Source organism: Pygocentrus nattereri, chromosome 20, assembly GCF_015220715.1.
Source record: "Pygocentrus nattereri isolate fPygNat1 chromosome 20, fPygNat1.pri, whole genome shotgun sequence".
Taxonomy (NCBI): Eukaryota; Metazoa; Chordata; class Actinopteri; order Characiformes; family Serrasalmidae; genus Pygocentrus; species Pygocentrus nattereri.
The window spans coordinates 34,233,519-34,248,272 of record NC_051230.1 but is presented as its reverse complement, the minus strand read 5'-3'; the positions used below and the strand labels follow the sequence as shown (position 1 = coordinate 34,248,272).

At 39.4% G+C, this 14,754-nt stretch overlaps 1 protein-coding gene across 2 annotated transcripts; it reads right to left on the bottom strand.

The window, feature by feature from the left end:
• Positions 1 to 432: 432 nt before the first annotated feature.
• On the bottom strand, positions 433 to 14,457 carry pheta1 (PH domain containing endocytic trafficking adaptor 1). 2 transcript variants are annotated; one of them, XM_037531460.1, is made up of 5 exons: positions 14,084 to 14,457; positions 3,782 to 3,882; positions 3,474 to 3,550; positions 2,668 to 3,147; positions 433 to 1,324 (listed from the first exon to the last, which is right to left on the bottom strand). In XM_037531460.1, exons 3-5 carry the CDS (start codon positions 3,474 to 3,476, stop codon positions 968 to 970), a joined length of 840 nt encoding a protein of 279 aa, XP_037387357.1. In that variant the 5' UTR covers positions 3,477 to 3,550; positions 3,782 to 3,882; positions 14,084 to 14,457; the 3' UTR covers positions 433 to 967. The 2 variants fall into 2 exon arrangements, with proteins under 2 accessions (XP_037387357.1, XP_037387358.1); XM_037531461.1 differs by having other exon boundaries at positions 14,179 to 14,457.
• Between the last annotated feature and the right edge of the window lie 297 nt (positions 14,458 to 14,754).

Sequence of the window (14,754 nt, the reverse complement as noted above, 5' to 3'; positions counted from 1 at the left end):
GTGGTTTGATGAAATGGCTCAGATCCCTTTACAGTGCTGGTGATGGGAACCAGGAGTCGCCATAACTACAACACACACACACACACACACACACACACACACACACAAGCCTTATCCTTCTGGGCCACAGGGGGAGCTGAAGCCTATCCCAACAGACATTGGGTGGAAGGCAGGATACACCCTGGACAGGTCAACAGTCCATCTTAGGACACACAGACAGACACAGACAGCCACAGTAAGAGGCAATTTTCCATGTCCAATTAGTCCGACTGCATGTCTTTGGACTGTGGGAGGAAACCGGAGTACCCGGAGGAAACCCATGCAGACATGGTGAGAACCTGCAAACTCCACACAGAGAAGATCCTGGTTACCCGGCCGGGGAATCGAACCTCTTTGCTGTGAGGCGACAGCGCTACCCACTGCGCCGCCCTGACTACAAAACAAATACAGACATTTTATTTACTATCCAAGACCACCAGGGAACCGACACGAGTCTTCTGAGTTTATATGGAATGTTGTCGCTTGGAAAACCTGGAAAATCTGAAATAGTTTTCTTTGCTTCACAACACGCTGCATGTACCTCTCTGCTAAGCAGATTTTAAGGCTATTATAAAACAACAGCGTATTCATAATCATTTCATGTAATAACTTTCACTGAGGGAGCTTTAAGTAAGGGAGCTCTTAGAGGCTCCGAGATGTCTGGTTCCTATCAATTCTCTAGAAGGGAGCGTTTCACACTAAACCACTCTGAATGACTCTGTTCACGTCTTAGACCGTTAATTACGCAGACGTTTTAAGACTTCAGTGAAATCCTCTTTAAGCATCTTATCAAAGACGCTAATGAATATAAATAGTGGGTGATCAACTCGACGGATACCAAACGTCCTTCTAAAAGCGGCCCAATAACGCCGTCCTCGTCCTCCTTGTTCTCTCTCTCTCTTCTCATGCTGTGCTCAGCCCGTCCGTCTCACTGACCCTGCAGCCACTCCACTCTGAGCTCAGCCACTTCTTTTCCGTACCAGTCGTGCAGTTTGGAGAAGCAGCCCGTCCCGGGGGACACGGGGTCCTCCAGAGACCCCCCGGGGGTTTTCCTGCGTGGAGGGATGGGTGGGGGTCTGACCGAATCCCCTCTGCCTTCCGCTTCCCAGACAACTCCGGACCCCTCGCCCACTCCGTTAGACAGACCAGCCGGTTTATTCCAGGACACTCCATTTTCCTTCCCGGGAATGAGCGACAGCAGCCCCTCTTCAGGAGACCCTGTGGGTTGCGTCAGGGGTCCCTGCAGGCTGGTGGGTTTGGAGCGTCCTCCGTTTCCTCCCTGCACCTGCAGTACAGAGTGATCAAGTCATCTAATGATCATTACGACAGCTAATCAAGAAATCAGTGTTTTCTAAAGGCATAACAACAAGTCACATGCAATTACACATTTCCACCAGAGAGGTCTCCAAATCCCCAAACCTTATATAGTGCAACTCGAAGATCCTAAAATACGTCCTTACCTGTATTTTAAATGGTCAGCATGATGAATTCAATATAATACTTTTTATTTTTTAACCAAAAACATGCCACAGTCACACAAATCAGCAGCATTTAATACAGAACACGTCTTGTTATAAATGGCATTTGCTTAATTTTTTCCACCCAGTTTTCCCCCCAATTTAGTTGTCTCCAACTCCACCCACTAGTTAGGACTCAGTCACACAAAACTACCAGAGCTAGGAGGGTGAAGGGAGCACAGGCTTCCTCAGAGTCCTGTGAAGCTCCACCTCATCGTTTTGAACCGCTGCTCACGCAACGTCACTGGACAGCCGAACGCGCTCGGAGGAAAGTGCCAACCACCAGATCTGCCACTTCAGCCAACTGATGCCTGCGTTGGCTTGCATCACGTTCGAGTGATGGGTGGGTGAGGGTCCATCTCGGGGGGTCCATCTACCCACCCAGAGAGAGCGAGGCCAACTGTGCTTTCTTGGACTCCCAGCCACGGATGGCTGTAGCAGCACCAGGGATCGAACTCGTGATCTTCTGATGATACGGTTAACGTTTAGACGGCTGCACCACTCAGAGGCCTCACTAATAGATTTAACACGACCTACTGCAGCTCTAGATTAAACAGACATTTGAAGCGTACAAGGCACTCATGTAACATTTATAGGTGACAATTTTCATTGATTCTCTCTCTCAATATTTCAGCTCAAAGCCCAACTGGAAAATTTTTCAAAGAGCCTATTAGCCGTCTGCCGGGCTATTCCTATTCGGGCAAGACCTATTTAACCAAAACATTACACTAGGTATATACACTATATACATCATATACTTCAAGAATTGTAGCCACAAATATTTCACGCAACTGGTAACTTCAACCATATATTAAAAACGTTACTACAAACGTGCGCACTAGTGAAATCCTGCTGGTGTGGGTTTCATCTATTTCAACGAGGCTCACAAAAGTGACTTGAGCACTAAGAGCTCCTCCTTGCGGAGAACCTGCTGAACACAGCTTTATAATGACCATAACTTATAACAACCATCATCTTTTTACAGTAATGTGCAAACGTTTGCATCAAATGACATGTTAATGAATAAGATTAATACCTCCTCTACAGAGAACATCACATTTTAATGTTAAATTACAGGTTTTTTTGCTGAAGTGGGAAAAACAAGGCTAACCTGTGACTTCTTGGGCTTGTTCTTGGCCTGCTGTGACAGCGCCACCTGCTGGGCCTCCTCCAGCTGCCTCTCCAGCTCGCGCACCAGCAGCCTCATGTAGTCGAAGGTGGCGCGGGACAGCGCCTTCACCCACGACTCCATGGCGACCTGGTTCTCGGCGGCCAGCTTGTAGATGCGCGCTCGTGCGCAGTCGAAGCGGATGGCGAAGGCGAACTCCTCGGATTCGGAGTCGCAGAGCTCCACGGTGCAGCCCTCCAGGACGATCACGCCCACCGGCTCGCGGCTGTCGCGCTCCTCGAAGTAGAACAGCATGTTCCCCTTCAGCACACACCAGCGGCGGTGATACGTCGGGTTCCGCTCGCCCTTCTTCCACAGGAATCCCGTCTTATCCGGCGGAGAGTTACAGGTGGCGTAGTGCGCCACGCTGCGCTCGTTCAGCTTCATGACTCGGAGAGCGGCGGAGCGGCGGAGAGAGGGAGGCTGTCAAAGAGAGAAATCCCTTGTTAATCAGTCACTCGTGCACTTATTTAACTAATGAGTTAAACTCATTAACGTTTGACCAAAAATCAAATTTACCCAGATCTCCCTTAATGCTAATTGGTGTACATAAGCTTCCGTTACTTATTGGCTACATTAGCTTTGTAGCTCCAGTTCTAAAGTAAGAAGTGACCACCAAACAAGTCCTAAAAAACAACGTGAAAATGAGAGAACTTCTTTTTCTTTTTATTTTCATGTTCCTTTACAGTGGTGGTGATGGGAACCAGGGCTCGCCATGACTACAACACAAATATGGACATTTTATTTACCATCCAGAACCGCCAGAGAACCTACACGAGTCTTCTGAGCTTATATGGAGTGTTGATGATGGGAAATAGTGGAAAATCTGGAAAAAAAAAAAAACAAGTGCCCTGCATGAATGGACAATTCATATAATAATTCATATAAAACAATAGATGTAATAATTATTGAAATATTTCTACATCACTGAAGTAAAACAGGTCCTAAGCTTTTCTTCTTATTATAGCATTACACAAGCATTCGAGATAAAACTCAACAGAGTATTTAAAACTTTTTGTGGTAATTGTGTTTCTGGGTGATTCTGAAGTTTTCTTACGGCCTCGCAGTGAGTCCTGCCGACTCGAGCAGCGTTCCCTCTTCACATCACCTGCTTTCACCAAACCTCGCCATCACGTACTCCCACCTCTGTGGAGATCACTGAAACACAAACACACAACAGGTGAATGAGACACACCGGCTTCCTCTCTATACCCATCAGATCAGTGAAGATACCTCCAGGTCTATGTGAGGTTCAGGTGCACTGGGAGCACTTTTTCCTTATTATACACAAAAGCATCCAGAGCGACTGCTCAGCAGGGGCGAAACCCCTGACCTCTAAACGATCTGATTCAATACAGCAGCCCCGAAAAGTGTTCGGACACTTCAGCTTTAACACAGCTCTTCAGGTAAATTGATGAAATGTGGAACAAAATGACGTGTGAGAGAAAAACACAACATCAGAGCGATGATGCGGAGAAATCCTGGAGCAGAGCTCCCATTGCCGATACGGCTGCACAGATCGATTATCCCACTCGAAAACAGTCACATTCATTTCGCTGCTGTTGGTTCAAAACCTTGTATCTCCAAAATAATGACTTTACGGGAGAAGCAAAAAACATACTTCGCTTTTAATGCAAGTCAATGGAACCGGAAGTTTTTACAAGTCATTTTGGGCCATTTGTTCTGGTCCACTCATCATGAAATTTACTCAGAATGTAAAGAGCAACAGGCGTTTTCAAATGATGCCAAAACATGGAGATACAAGCTTTTGTTCCGAGAGGAGCGATTTATTTTTTATTTTTTTGCCAAAATATGCAGAATAGATACTTTTACGGAAACTTATAACGATTGATTATACTCCAATTTCTAACATATCAAGTTCAAGCACAGACCAATGACGCTTCTCGCTGCTCTCCAGCCATCGGCTCCATCAGCTGACTGAATTTACTGAAGGACTGATCAGATAAACGAGGATAAACCAGGCGTGGACGGTTTATTTATCCCTCTTTACTCCGATGTGTTTCTGTACTGCACTGCATGTGGTCTGAAGGTCAAAACTACACAGCCTGTTAGGAATGATGCCTGTGGTCAGTTCACAGGCCGCCAACTATAGCCGAGTCCACTCAGCAGCTTCCTCATTGCATGAGTAAACACCACGCCGGTCAAACTCAGAGGAAAAAAACGGCCATAGCAGCTGAAGATGCATCTTTTCCATAGAAGAAGTTTTCCCAGAGCCCGGATCAGGGCTGTGCAAACTTTTTACACCACCGGCACCCAGACGAGGAAGGCAGCCTGGCTTTCCTAAAAGACTACATGCAGTTTTTATGTAATCATGATATAACTGTGTAATAAACATCAGTCCTACAGTGGGGAGAACAAGTATTTGATACACTGCTGATTTTTCAGGTTTTCCCACTTGCAAAGCATGTAGAAGACTGTAATTTTTATCATAGGTACTCTTCAACTGTGAGTGATGGAATCTAAAACAAAAATCCAGAAAAATACATTGTATGATTTTTAAATAATTAATTTCCATTTTATTGTGTGAAATAAGTATTTGATACACCAGAAAAAGAAACTTAATATTTGGTACAGAAACCTTTGTTTGCAATTACAGAGATGAGACGTTTCCTGTAGTTCTTGACAAGGTTTGCACACACTGCAGCAGGGATTTTGGCCCACTCCTCCATACAGATCTCCTCCAGAGCCTTCAGGTTTCGTGGCTGTCGCTGGGCCACACGGACTTTAAGCTCCCTCCAAAGATTTTCTATTGGATTCAGGTCTGGAGACTGGCTAGGCCACTCCAGGACCTTAAGATGTTTCCTACGGAGCCACTCTTTAGTTGCCCTGGCTGTGTGTTTAGGGTCGTTATCATGCTGGAAGACCCAGCCACGACCCATCTTCAGTGCTCTTACTGAGGGAAGGAGGTTGTTGGCCAAAATCTCACGATACATGGCCCCATCCATCCTTCCCACAATACGGTGCAGTCGTCCTGTCCCCTTTGCAGAAAAGCATCCCCAAAGAATGATGTTTCCACCGCCATGCTTCACGGTTGGGATGGTGTTCTTGGGGTTGTACTCATCATTCTTCTTCCTCCAAACATGACGAGTGGAGTTTAAACCAAAAAGTTCTATTTTTGTCTCATCAGACCACATGACCTTCTCCCATTCCTCCTCTGGATCATTCAGATGGTCATTTGCAAACTTCAGACGGGCTTTGACATGCGTTGGCTTGAGGAAGGGCACCTTGCGTGCACTGCAGGATTTTAATCCTTGACGGCGTAGAGTGTTACTGATTGTTTTCTTTGGGACTGTGGTCCCAGCTCTATTCAGGTCATTGACCAGGTCCTGCCGTGTAGTTCTGGACTCATTCCTCACCTTCCTCAAGATCATTGATGCTCCACGAGGTGAGATCTTGCATGGCGCCCCAGACCGAGGGAGATTTTCTGTTATTTTGCATTTCTTCCATTTTCTAATAATTGCACCAACAGTTGTTGCCTTCTCACCAAGCTGCTTGCCTATTGTCCTGTAGCCCATCCCAGCCTTGTGCAGGTCTACAATTTTATCCCTGATGTCCTTACACAGCTCTCTGGTCTTGGGCATTGTGGAGATGCTGGAGTCTGACTGATTGAGTGTGTGGACAGGTGTCTTTTATACAGGTAACGAGTTCAAACAGGTGCAGTTAATACAGGTAATGAGTGGAGAACAGGAGGGCTTCTTAAAGAAGAAGTAACATGTCTGTGAGAGCCAAAATTCTTACTGGTTGATAGATGATCAAATACTTATTTCACACAATAAAATGGAAATTAATTATTTAAAAATCATACAATGTATTTTTCTGGATTTTTGTTTTAGATTCCATCACTCACAGTTGAAGAGTACCTATGATAAAAATTACAGTCTTCTACTTTGCAAGTGGGAAAACCTGAAAAATCAGCAGTGTATCAAATACTTGTTCTCCCCACTGTATATCAGTTCCTCCGGCACAGACAGGGCTAACTGCATCGTGTCGAATGTTCCTGTTTTTATATCATAAAACAAACAAACCAACCAGAAAAAACAGTGAGGGGAAGTTTAGGCCAACGCCGATGTCCAACTCGCGTACAGATGTGCTGATGGAGAAACGCAAACACTCATCAGAGCCAGAAATCGGGGCTAAATGACCTGAGATCAGCGCCGCGGAGAGGCACGCCTGCTTGTGCAGAGCTACAAATGCAGTAAAGTGGGTCAGACGCAGGCATTTCAGCACCGCCTCAACATCCTGCTCCCCTGGATCTCCACAAACAGACAGTCAAACATCGGCGATGGTTCTGAAGCAGTTATCGTCCAATTCCGATATGACCGTGCATCCATAATAAAGGGATTTATCACATTCTACCATCAATAAACACATAAACTGCAGTATATCACATTTATCACATTCTACCATCAATAAACACATAAACTGCAGTATATCACATTTATCACATTCTACCATCAATAAACACAAACTGCAGTTTATCCCATTTATCACATTCTACCATTAATAAACACAAACTGCAGTTTATCCCATTTATCACATTCTACCATTAATAAACACAAACTGCAGTTTATCCCATTTATCACATTCTACCATTAATAAACACAAACTGCAGTTTATCCCATTTATCACATTCTACCATCAATAAACACAAACTGCAGTTTATCCCATTTATCACATTCTACCATTAATAAACACAAACTGCAGTTTATCCCATTTATCACATTCTACCATTAATAAACACAAACTGCAGTTTATCCCATTTATCACATTCTACCATCAATAAACACAAACTGCAGTTTATCCCATTTATCACATTCTACCATCAATAAACACAAACTGCAGTTTATCCCATTTATCACATTCTACCATTAATAAACACAAACTGCAGTTTATCCCATTTATCACATTCTACCATCAATAAACACATAAACTGCAGTTTATCCCATTTATCACATTCTACCATCAATAAACACAAACTGCAGTTTATCCCATTTATCACATTCTACCATCAATAAACACAAACTGCAGTTTATCACATTTATCACATTCTACCATCAATAAACACAAACTGCAGTATATCACATTTATCACATTCTACCATCAATAAACACAAACTGCAGTATATCACATTTATCACATTCTACCATCAATAAACACAAACTGCAGTTTATCCCATTTATCACATTCTACCATCAATAAACACAAACTGCAGTTTATCCCATTTATCACATTCTACCATTAATAAACACAAACTGCAGTTTATCCCATTTATCACATTCTACCATCAATAAACACAAACTGCAGTATATCACATTTATCACATTCTACCATCAATAAACACAAACTGCAGTATATCACATTTATCACATTCTACCATCAATAAACACAAACTGCAGTTTATCCCATTTATCACATTCTACCATCAATAAACACAAACTGCAGTTTATCCCATTTATCACATTCTACCATCAATAAACACAAACTGCAGTTTATCCCATTTATCACATTCTACCATCAATAAACACAAACTGCAGTATATCCCATTTATCACATTCTACCATCAATAAACACAAACTGCAGTTTATCACATTTATCACATTCTACCATCAATAAACACAAACTGCAGTTCATCACATTTATCACATTCTACCATCAATAAACACAAACTGCAGTTCATCACATTTATCACATTCTACCATCAATAAACACAAACTGCAGTTTATCCCATTTATCACATTCTACCATCAATAAACACAAACTGCAGTTTATCACATTTATCACATTCTACCATCAATAAACACAAACTGCAGTTTATCCCATTTATCACATTCTACCATCAATAAACACAAACTGCAGTTTATCACATTTATCACATTCTACCATCAATAAACACAAACTGCAGTTTATCCCATTTATCACATTCTACCATCAATAAACACAAACTGCAATATATCACATTCTACCATCAATAAACACAAACTGCAGTTTATCCCATTTATCACATTCTACCATCAATAAACACAAACTGCAGTTTATCCCATTTATCACATTCTACCATCAATAAACACAAACTGCAGTTTATCCCATTTATCACATTCTACCATCAATAAAAACAAACTGCAGTTCATCACATTTATCACATTCTACCATCAATAAACACAAACTGCAGTTCATCACATTTATCACATTCTACCATCAATAAACACAAACTGCAGTTTATCCCATTTATCACATTCTACCATCAATAAACACAAACTGCAGTTTATCACATTTATCACATTCTACCATCAATAAACACAAACTGCAGTTTATCACATTTATCACATTCTACCATCAATAAACACAAACTGCAATATATCACATTCTACCATCAATAAACACAAACTGCAGTTTATCCCATTTATCACATTCTACCATCAATAAACACAAACTGCAGTTTATCACATTTATCACATTCTACCATTAATAAACACAAACTGCAGTTTATCCCATTTATCACATTCTACCATCAATAAACACAAACTGCAGTTTATCCCATTTATCACATTCTACCATCAATAAACACAAACTGCAGTTTATCCCATTTATCACATTCTACCATCAATAAACACAAACTGCAGTTTATCCCATTTATCACATTCTACCATTAATAAACACAAACTGCAGTTTATCCCATTTATCACATTCTACCATCAATAAACACAAACTGCAGTATATCACATTTATCACATTATACCATCAATAAACACAAACTGCAGTTTATCCCATTTATCACATTCTACCATCAATAAACACAAACTGCAGTTCATCACATTTATCACATTCTACCATCAATAAACACAAACTGCAGTATATCACATTTATCACATTCTACCATCAATAAACACAAACTGCAGTTTATCACATTTATCACATTCTACCATCAATAAACACAAACTGCAGTATATCACATTTATCACATTCTACCATCAATAAACACAAACTGCAGTATATCACATTTATCACATTCTACCATCAATAAACACAAACTGCAGTTCATCACATTTATCACATTCTACCATTAATAAACACAAACTGCAGTTTATCCCATTTATCACATTCTACCATTAATAAACACAAACTGCAGTATATCCCATTTATCACATTCTACCATCAATAAACACAAACTGCGGTTTATCACATTTATCACATTCTACCATCAATAAACACAAACTGCGGTTTATCACATTTATCACATTCTACCATCAATAAACACAAACTGCAGTTTATCCCATTTATCACATTCTACCATCAATAAACACAAACTGCAGTTTATCCCATTTATCACATTCTACCATCAATAAACACAAACTGCAGTTTATCCCATTTATCACATTCTACCATTAATAAATACAAACTGCAGTTTATCCCATTTATCACATTCTACCATCAATAAACACAAACTGCAGTTTATCCCATTTATCACATTCTACCATTAATAAACACAAACTGCAGTTTATCCCATTTATCACATTCTACCATCAATAAACACAAACTGCAGTATATCACATTTATCACATTCTACCATCAATAAACACAAACTGCAGTTTATCCCATTTATCACATTCTACCATCAATAAACACAAACTGCAGTTCATCACATTTATCACATTCTACCATCAATAAACACAAACTGCAGTATATCACATTTATCACATTCTACCATCAATAAACACAAACTGCAGTTTATCACATTTATCACATTCTGCCATCAATAAACACAAACTGCAGTATATCACATTTATCACATTCTACCATCAATAAACACAAACTGCAGTTCATCACATTTATCACATTCTACCATTAATAAACACAAACTGCAGTTTATCCCATTTATCACATTCTACCATTAATAAACACAAACTGCAGTATATCCCATTTATCACATTCTACCATCAATAAACACAAAATGCGGTTTATCACATTTATCACATTCTACCATCAATAAACACAAACTGCAGTTTATCACATTTATCACATTCTACCATTAATAAACACAAACTGCAGTTTATCACATTTATCACATTCTACCATCAATAAACACAAACTGCAGTATATCACATTTATCACATTATACCATCAATAAACACAAACTGCAGTTTATCCCATTTATCACATTCTACCATCAATAAACACATAAACTGCAGTTTATCACATTTATCACATTCAACCATCAATAAACACAAACTGCAGTATATCACATTTATCACATTATACCATCAATAAACACAAACTGCGATTTATCCCATTTATCACATTCTACCATCAATAAACACAAACTGTGGTTTATTGTTTATTTAATGTCATTTATCACATATCATTAATAGACAAATAAACTGTAATTTATCATATCATTACTGCTGTTTATCATATAGTTCACAACATCTAGGCCATTAGTAACACAAACTGTAGTCTATTGTGTATTTAATGCTGTTTATCATATAGTTTACAACATCTAGGCCATTAGTAACACAAACTGTAGTCTATTGTGTATTTAATGCTGTTTATCATATAGTTTACAACATTTATACCATTAGTAACACAAACTGTAGTCTATTGTGTATTTAATGCTGTTTATCATATAGTTTACAACATTTATACCATTAGTAACACAAACTGTAGTCTATTGTGTATTTAATGCTGTTTATCATATAGTTTACAACATTTATACCATTAGTAACACAAACTGTAGTCTATTGTGTATTTAATGCTGTTTATCATATAGTTTACAACAGTTAGACCATTAGTAACACAAACTGTAGTCTATTGTTATTTAATGCTGTTTATCATATAGTTTACAACATTTATACCATTAGTAACCACAAACTGTAGTCTATTGTGTATTTATAATGCTGTTTATCATATAGTTTACAACATTTATACCATTAGTAACACAAACTGTAGTCTATTGTGTATTTTAATGCTGTTTATCATATAGTTTACAACATTTATACCATTAGTAACACAAACTGTAAGTCTATTGTCGGTATTATGCTGTTGTATCATATAGTTTAACAACATTTATACCATTAGTAAACACAAACTGTAGTCTATTGTGTATTTAATGCTGTTTATCATATAGTTTACAACATTTATAACCAGTAGTAACACAAACTGTAGTCTATTGTGTATTTAATGCTGTTTATCATATAGTTTACATTTATACCATTAGTAGACACAAACTGTAGTCTATTGTGTATTTAATGCTGTTTATCATATAGTTTACAACATTTATACCATTAGTAACACAAACTGTAGTCTATTGTGTATTTAATGCTGTTTATCATATAGTTTACATTTATACCATTAGTAACACAAACTGTAGTCTATTGTGTATTTAATGCTGTTTATCATATAGTTTACATTTATACCATTAGTAACACAAACTGTAGTCTATTGTGTATTTAATGCTGTTTATCATATAGTTTACAACATTTATACCATTAGTAACACAAACTGTAGTCTATTGTGTATTTAATGCTGTTTATCATATAGTTTACAACATCTAGGCCATTAGTAACACAAACTGTAGTCTATTGTGTATTTAATGCTGTTTATCATATAGTTTACAACATTTATACCATTAGTAACACAAACTGTAGTCTATTGTGTATTTAATGCTGTTTATCATATAGTTTACAACATTTATACCATTAGTAACACAAACTGTAGTCTATTGTGTATTTAATGCTGTTTATCATATAGTTTACAACATTTATACCATTAGTAACACAAACTGTAGTCTATTGTGTATTTAATGCTGTTTATCATATAGTTTACAACATTTATACCATTAGTAACACAAACTGTAGTCTATTGTGTATTTAATGCTGTTTATCATATAGTTTACAACATTTATACCATTAGTAACACAAACTGTAGTCTATTGTGTATTTAATGCTGTTTATCATATAGTTTACAACATTTATACCATTAGTAACACAAACTGTAGTCTATTGTGTATTTAATGCTGTTTATCATATAGTTTACAACATCTAGGCCATTAGTAACACAAACTGTAGTCTATTGTGTATTTAATGCTGTTTATCATATAGTTTACAACATTTATACCATTAGTAACACAAACTGTAGTCTATTGTGTATTTAATGCTGTTTATCATATAGTTTACATTTATACCATTAGTAACACAAACTGTAGTCTATTGTGTATTTAATGCTGTTTATCATATAGTTTACAACATTTATACCATTAGTAACACAAACTGTAGTCTATTGTGTATTTAATGCTGTTTATCATATAGTTTACAACATTTATACCATTAGTAACACAAACTGTAGTCTATTGTGTATTTAATGCTGTTTATCATATAGTTTACATTTATACCATTAGTAACACAAACTGTAGTCTATTGTGTATTTAATGCTGTTTATCATATAGTTTACAACATCTAGGCCATTAGTAACACAAACTGTAGTCTATTGTGTATTTAATGCTGTTTATCATATAGTTTACAACATTTATACCATTAGTAACACAAACTGTAGTCTATTGTGTATTTAATGCTGTTTATCATATAGTTTACATTTATACCATTAGTAACACAAACTGTAGTCTATTGTGTATTTAATGCTGTTTATCATATAGTTTACAACATTTATACCATTAGTAACACAAACTGTAGTCTATTGTGTATTTAATGCTGTTTATCATATAGTTTACAACATTTATACCATTAGTAACACAAACTGTAGTCTATTGTGTATTTAATGCTGTTTATCATATAGTTTACAACATCTAGGCCATTAGTAACACAAACTGTAGTCTATTGTGTATTTAATGCTGTTTACCATATAGTTTATGACACTGTAGCACTAGCAGGCCCTTCCCTCGTGTCCAGTAAGCTGTAGTAAAGACTGCTGGCCGATATTCGTGATAAACTGCTGGCTGAACCGACACACAACCAAACCGGGTCAACAGCCCAGTTCTGGGATTTTACCCCAGCTAAGCACCGCGAGCACGGCATCCACAGTGCCCGGGACTGACCTGGCCGGGGTAACGGATCCCAGACCGCCTGCAGGCACAGCATCAGCCCGTCTAGTCCAGTCTGCAGACGAGCTTCCTCACAGACCGCCTGCAGACGGAGGACGAACTCCACGGCTGCGGGGCTGAGCTCAGCCTCCTCTCTAGCCAGAACTTTCCGTTCCACCTTAAACAGAGCAGTTGTTCCACTCCGTCGCGGCACCGTTTAAGGTGGACCGGAGAATTCGGCTAAAGAGGCGAAGTTCAGCCCGGTAGAAACGCGCAGTGAAGCCCGAGAGCCGGGCTGGATGAACTTACCGCAGCGTTAACGGCAGCCCGGCCGGGATTAACTCTCCTACAGCTGCAGCGGGGTGCGGCTGGCTCGGGGCTGGAGGGCTGTTTGGGGGTCTTACCGTCCGCGCTGGCTCCCCAGTCCGCCTCCTCTCGCTGCCTTCGTGGGCTTTTCGCTTCGTTTCGTTTCCGCTCGGCTCGTCACGTGACGCCGACGTCACCATCGGACAGTCGTCGTTCTGATTTGTTGTGATCGATTCGGCTGAAAAGGCTCGAAATGCCGACGCGTGAACGAGTTTAGTGGATTCGATCCGCATTCCTCGTCTTCTTCTGCGGGTGTGTGTCCACTAACGCCGCCGTTTTCAAGATATCAACAGCATTCCGCCTCTGGAATGTTCGGTCTGATCGGGAATGGCGCGCCTGTGCGCAGCTTTTGGACCCGACGTAGTTTTTGTTCTCTCTTCGCTTAATGACTCTTTTCCCCAAAGGAATGAATGGGGGCAGAAGTTTGTGCACCCAATTAAAATGATACATAAACCCATAACCCCCACCCAAAAAATACATAAGTCCATAAACACCCTCTTAACCACGTGAGATATCATAGCAACCGCCTAGCAACCCCCTGGGATATCATGGCAACCACCAGCAACCACCTAGCAACCCCCTGGGATATCATGGCAACCACCAGCAACCACCTA

Bases quoted from the DNA above. Each gene is read 5' to 3' on its own strand.
- pheta1 (XM_037531460.1), bottom strand. The intron at 1,325-2,667 runs GTTAGCCTTGTT...TCTGTACTGCAG, and splicing joins ACAAGCCCAAGAAGTCACAG to GTGCAGGGAGGAAACGGAGG.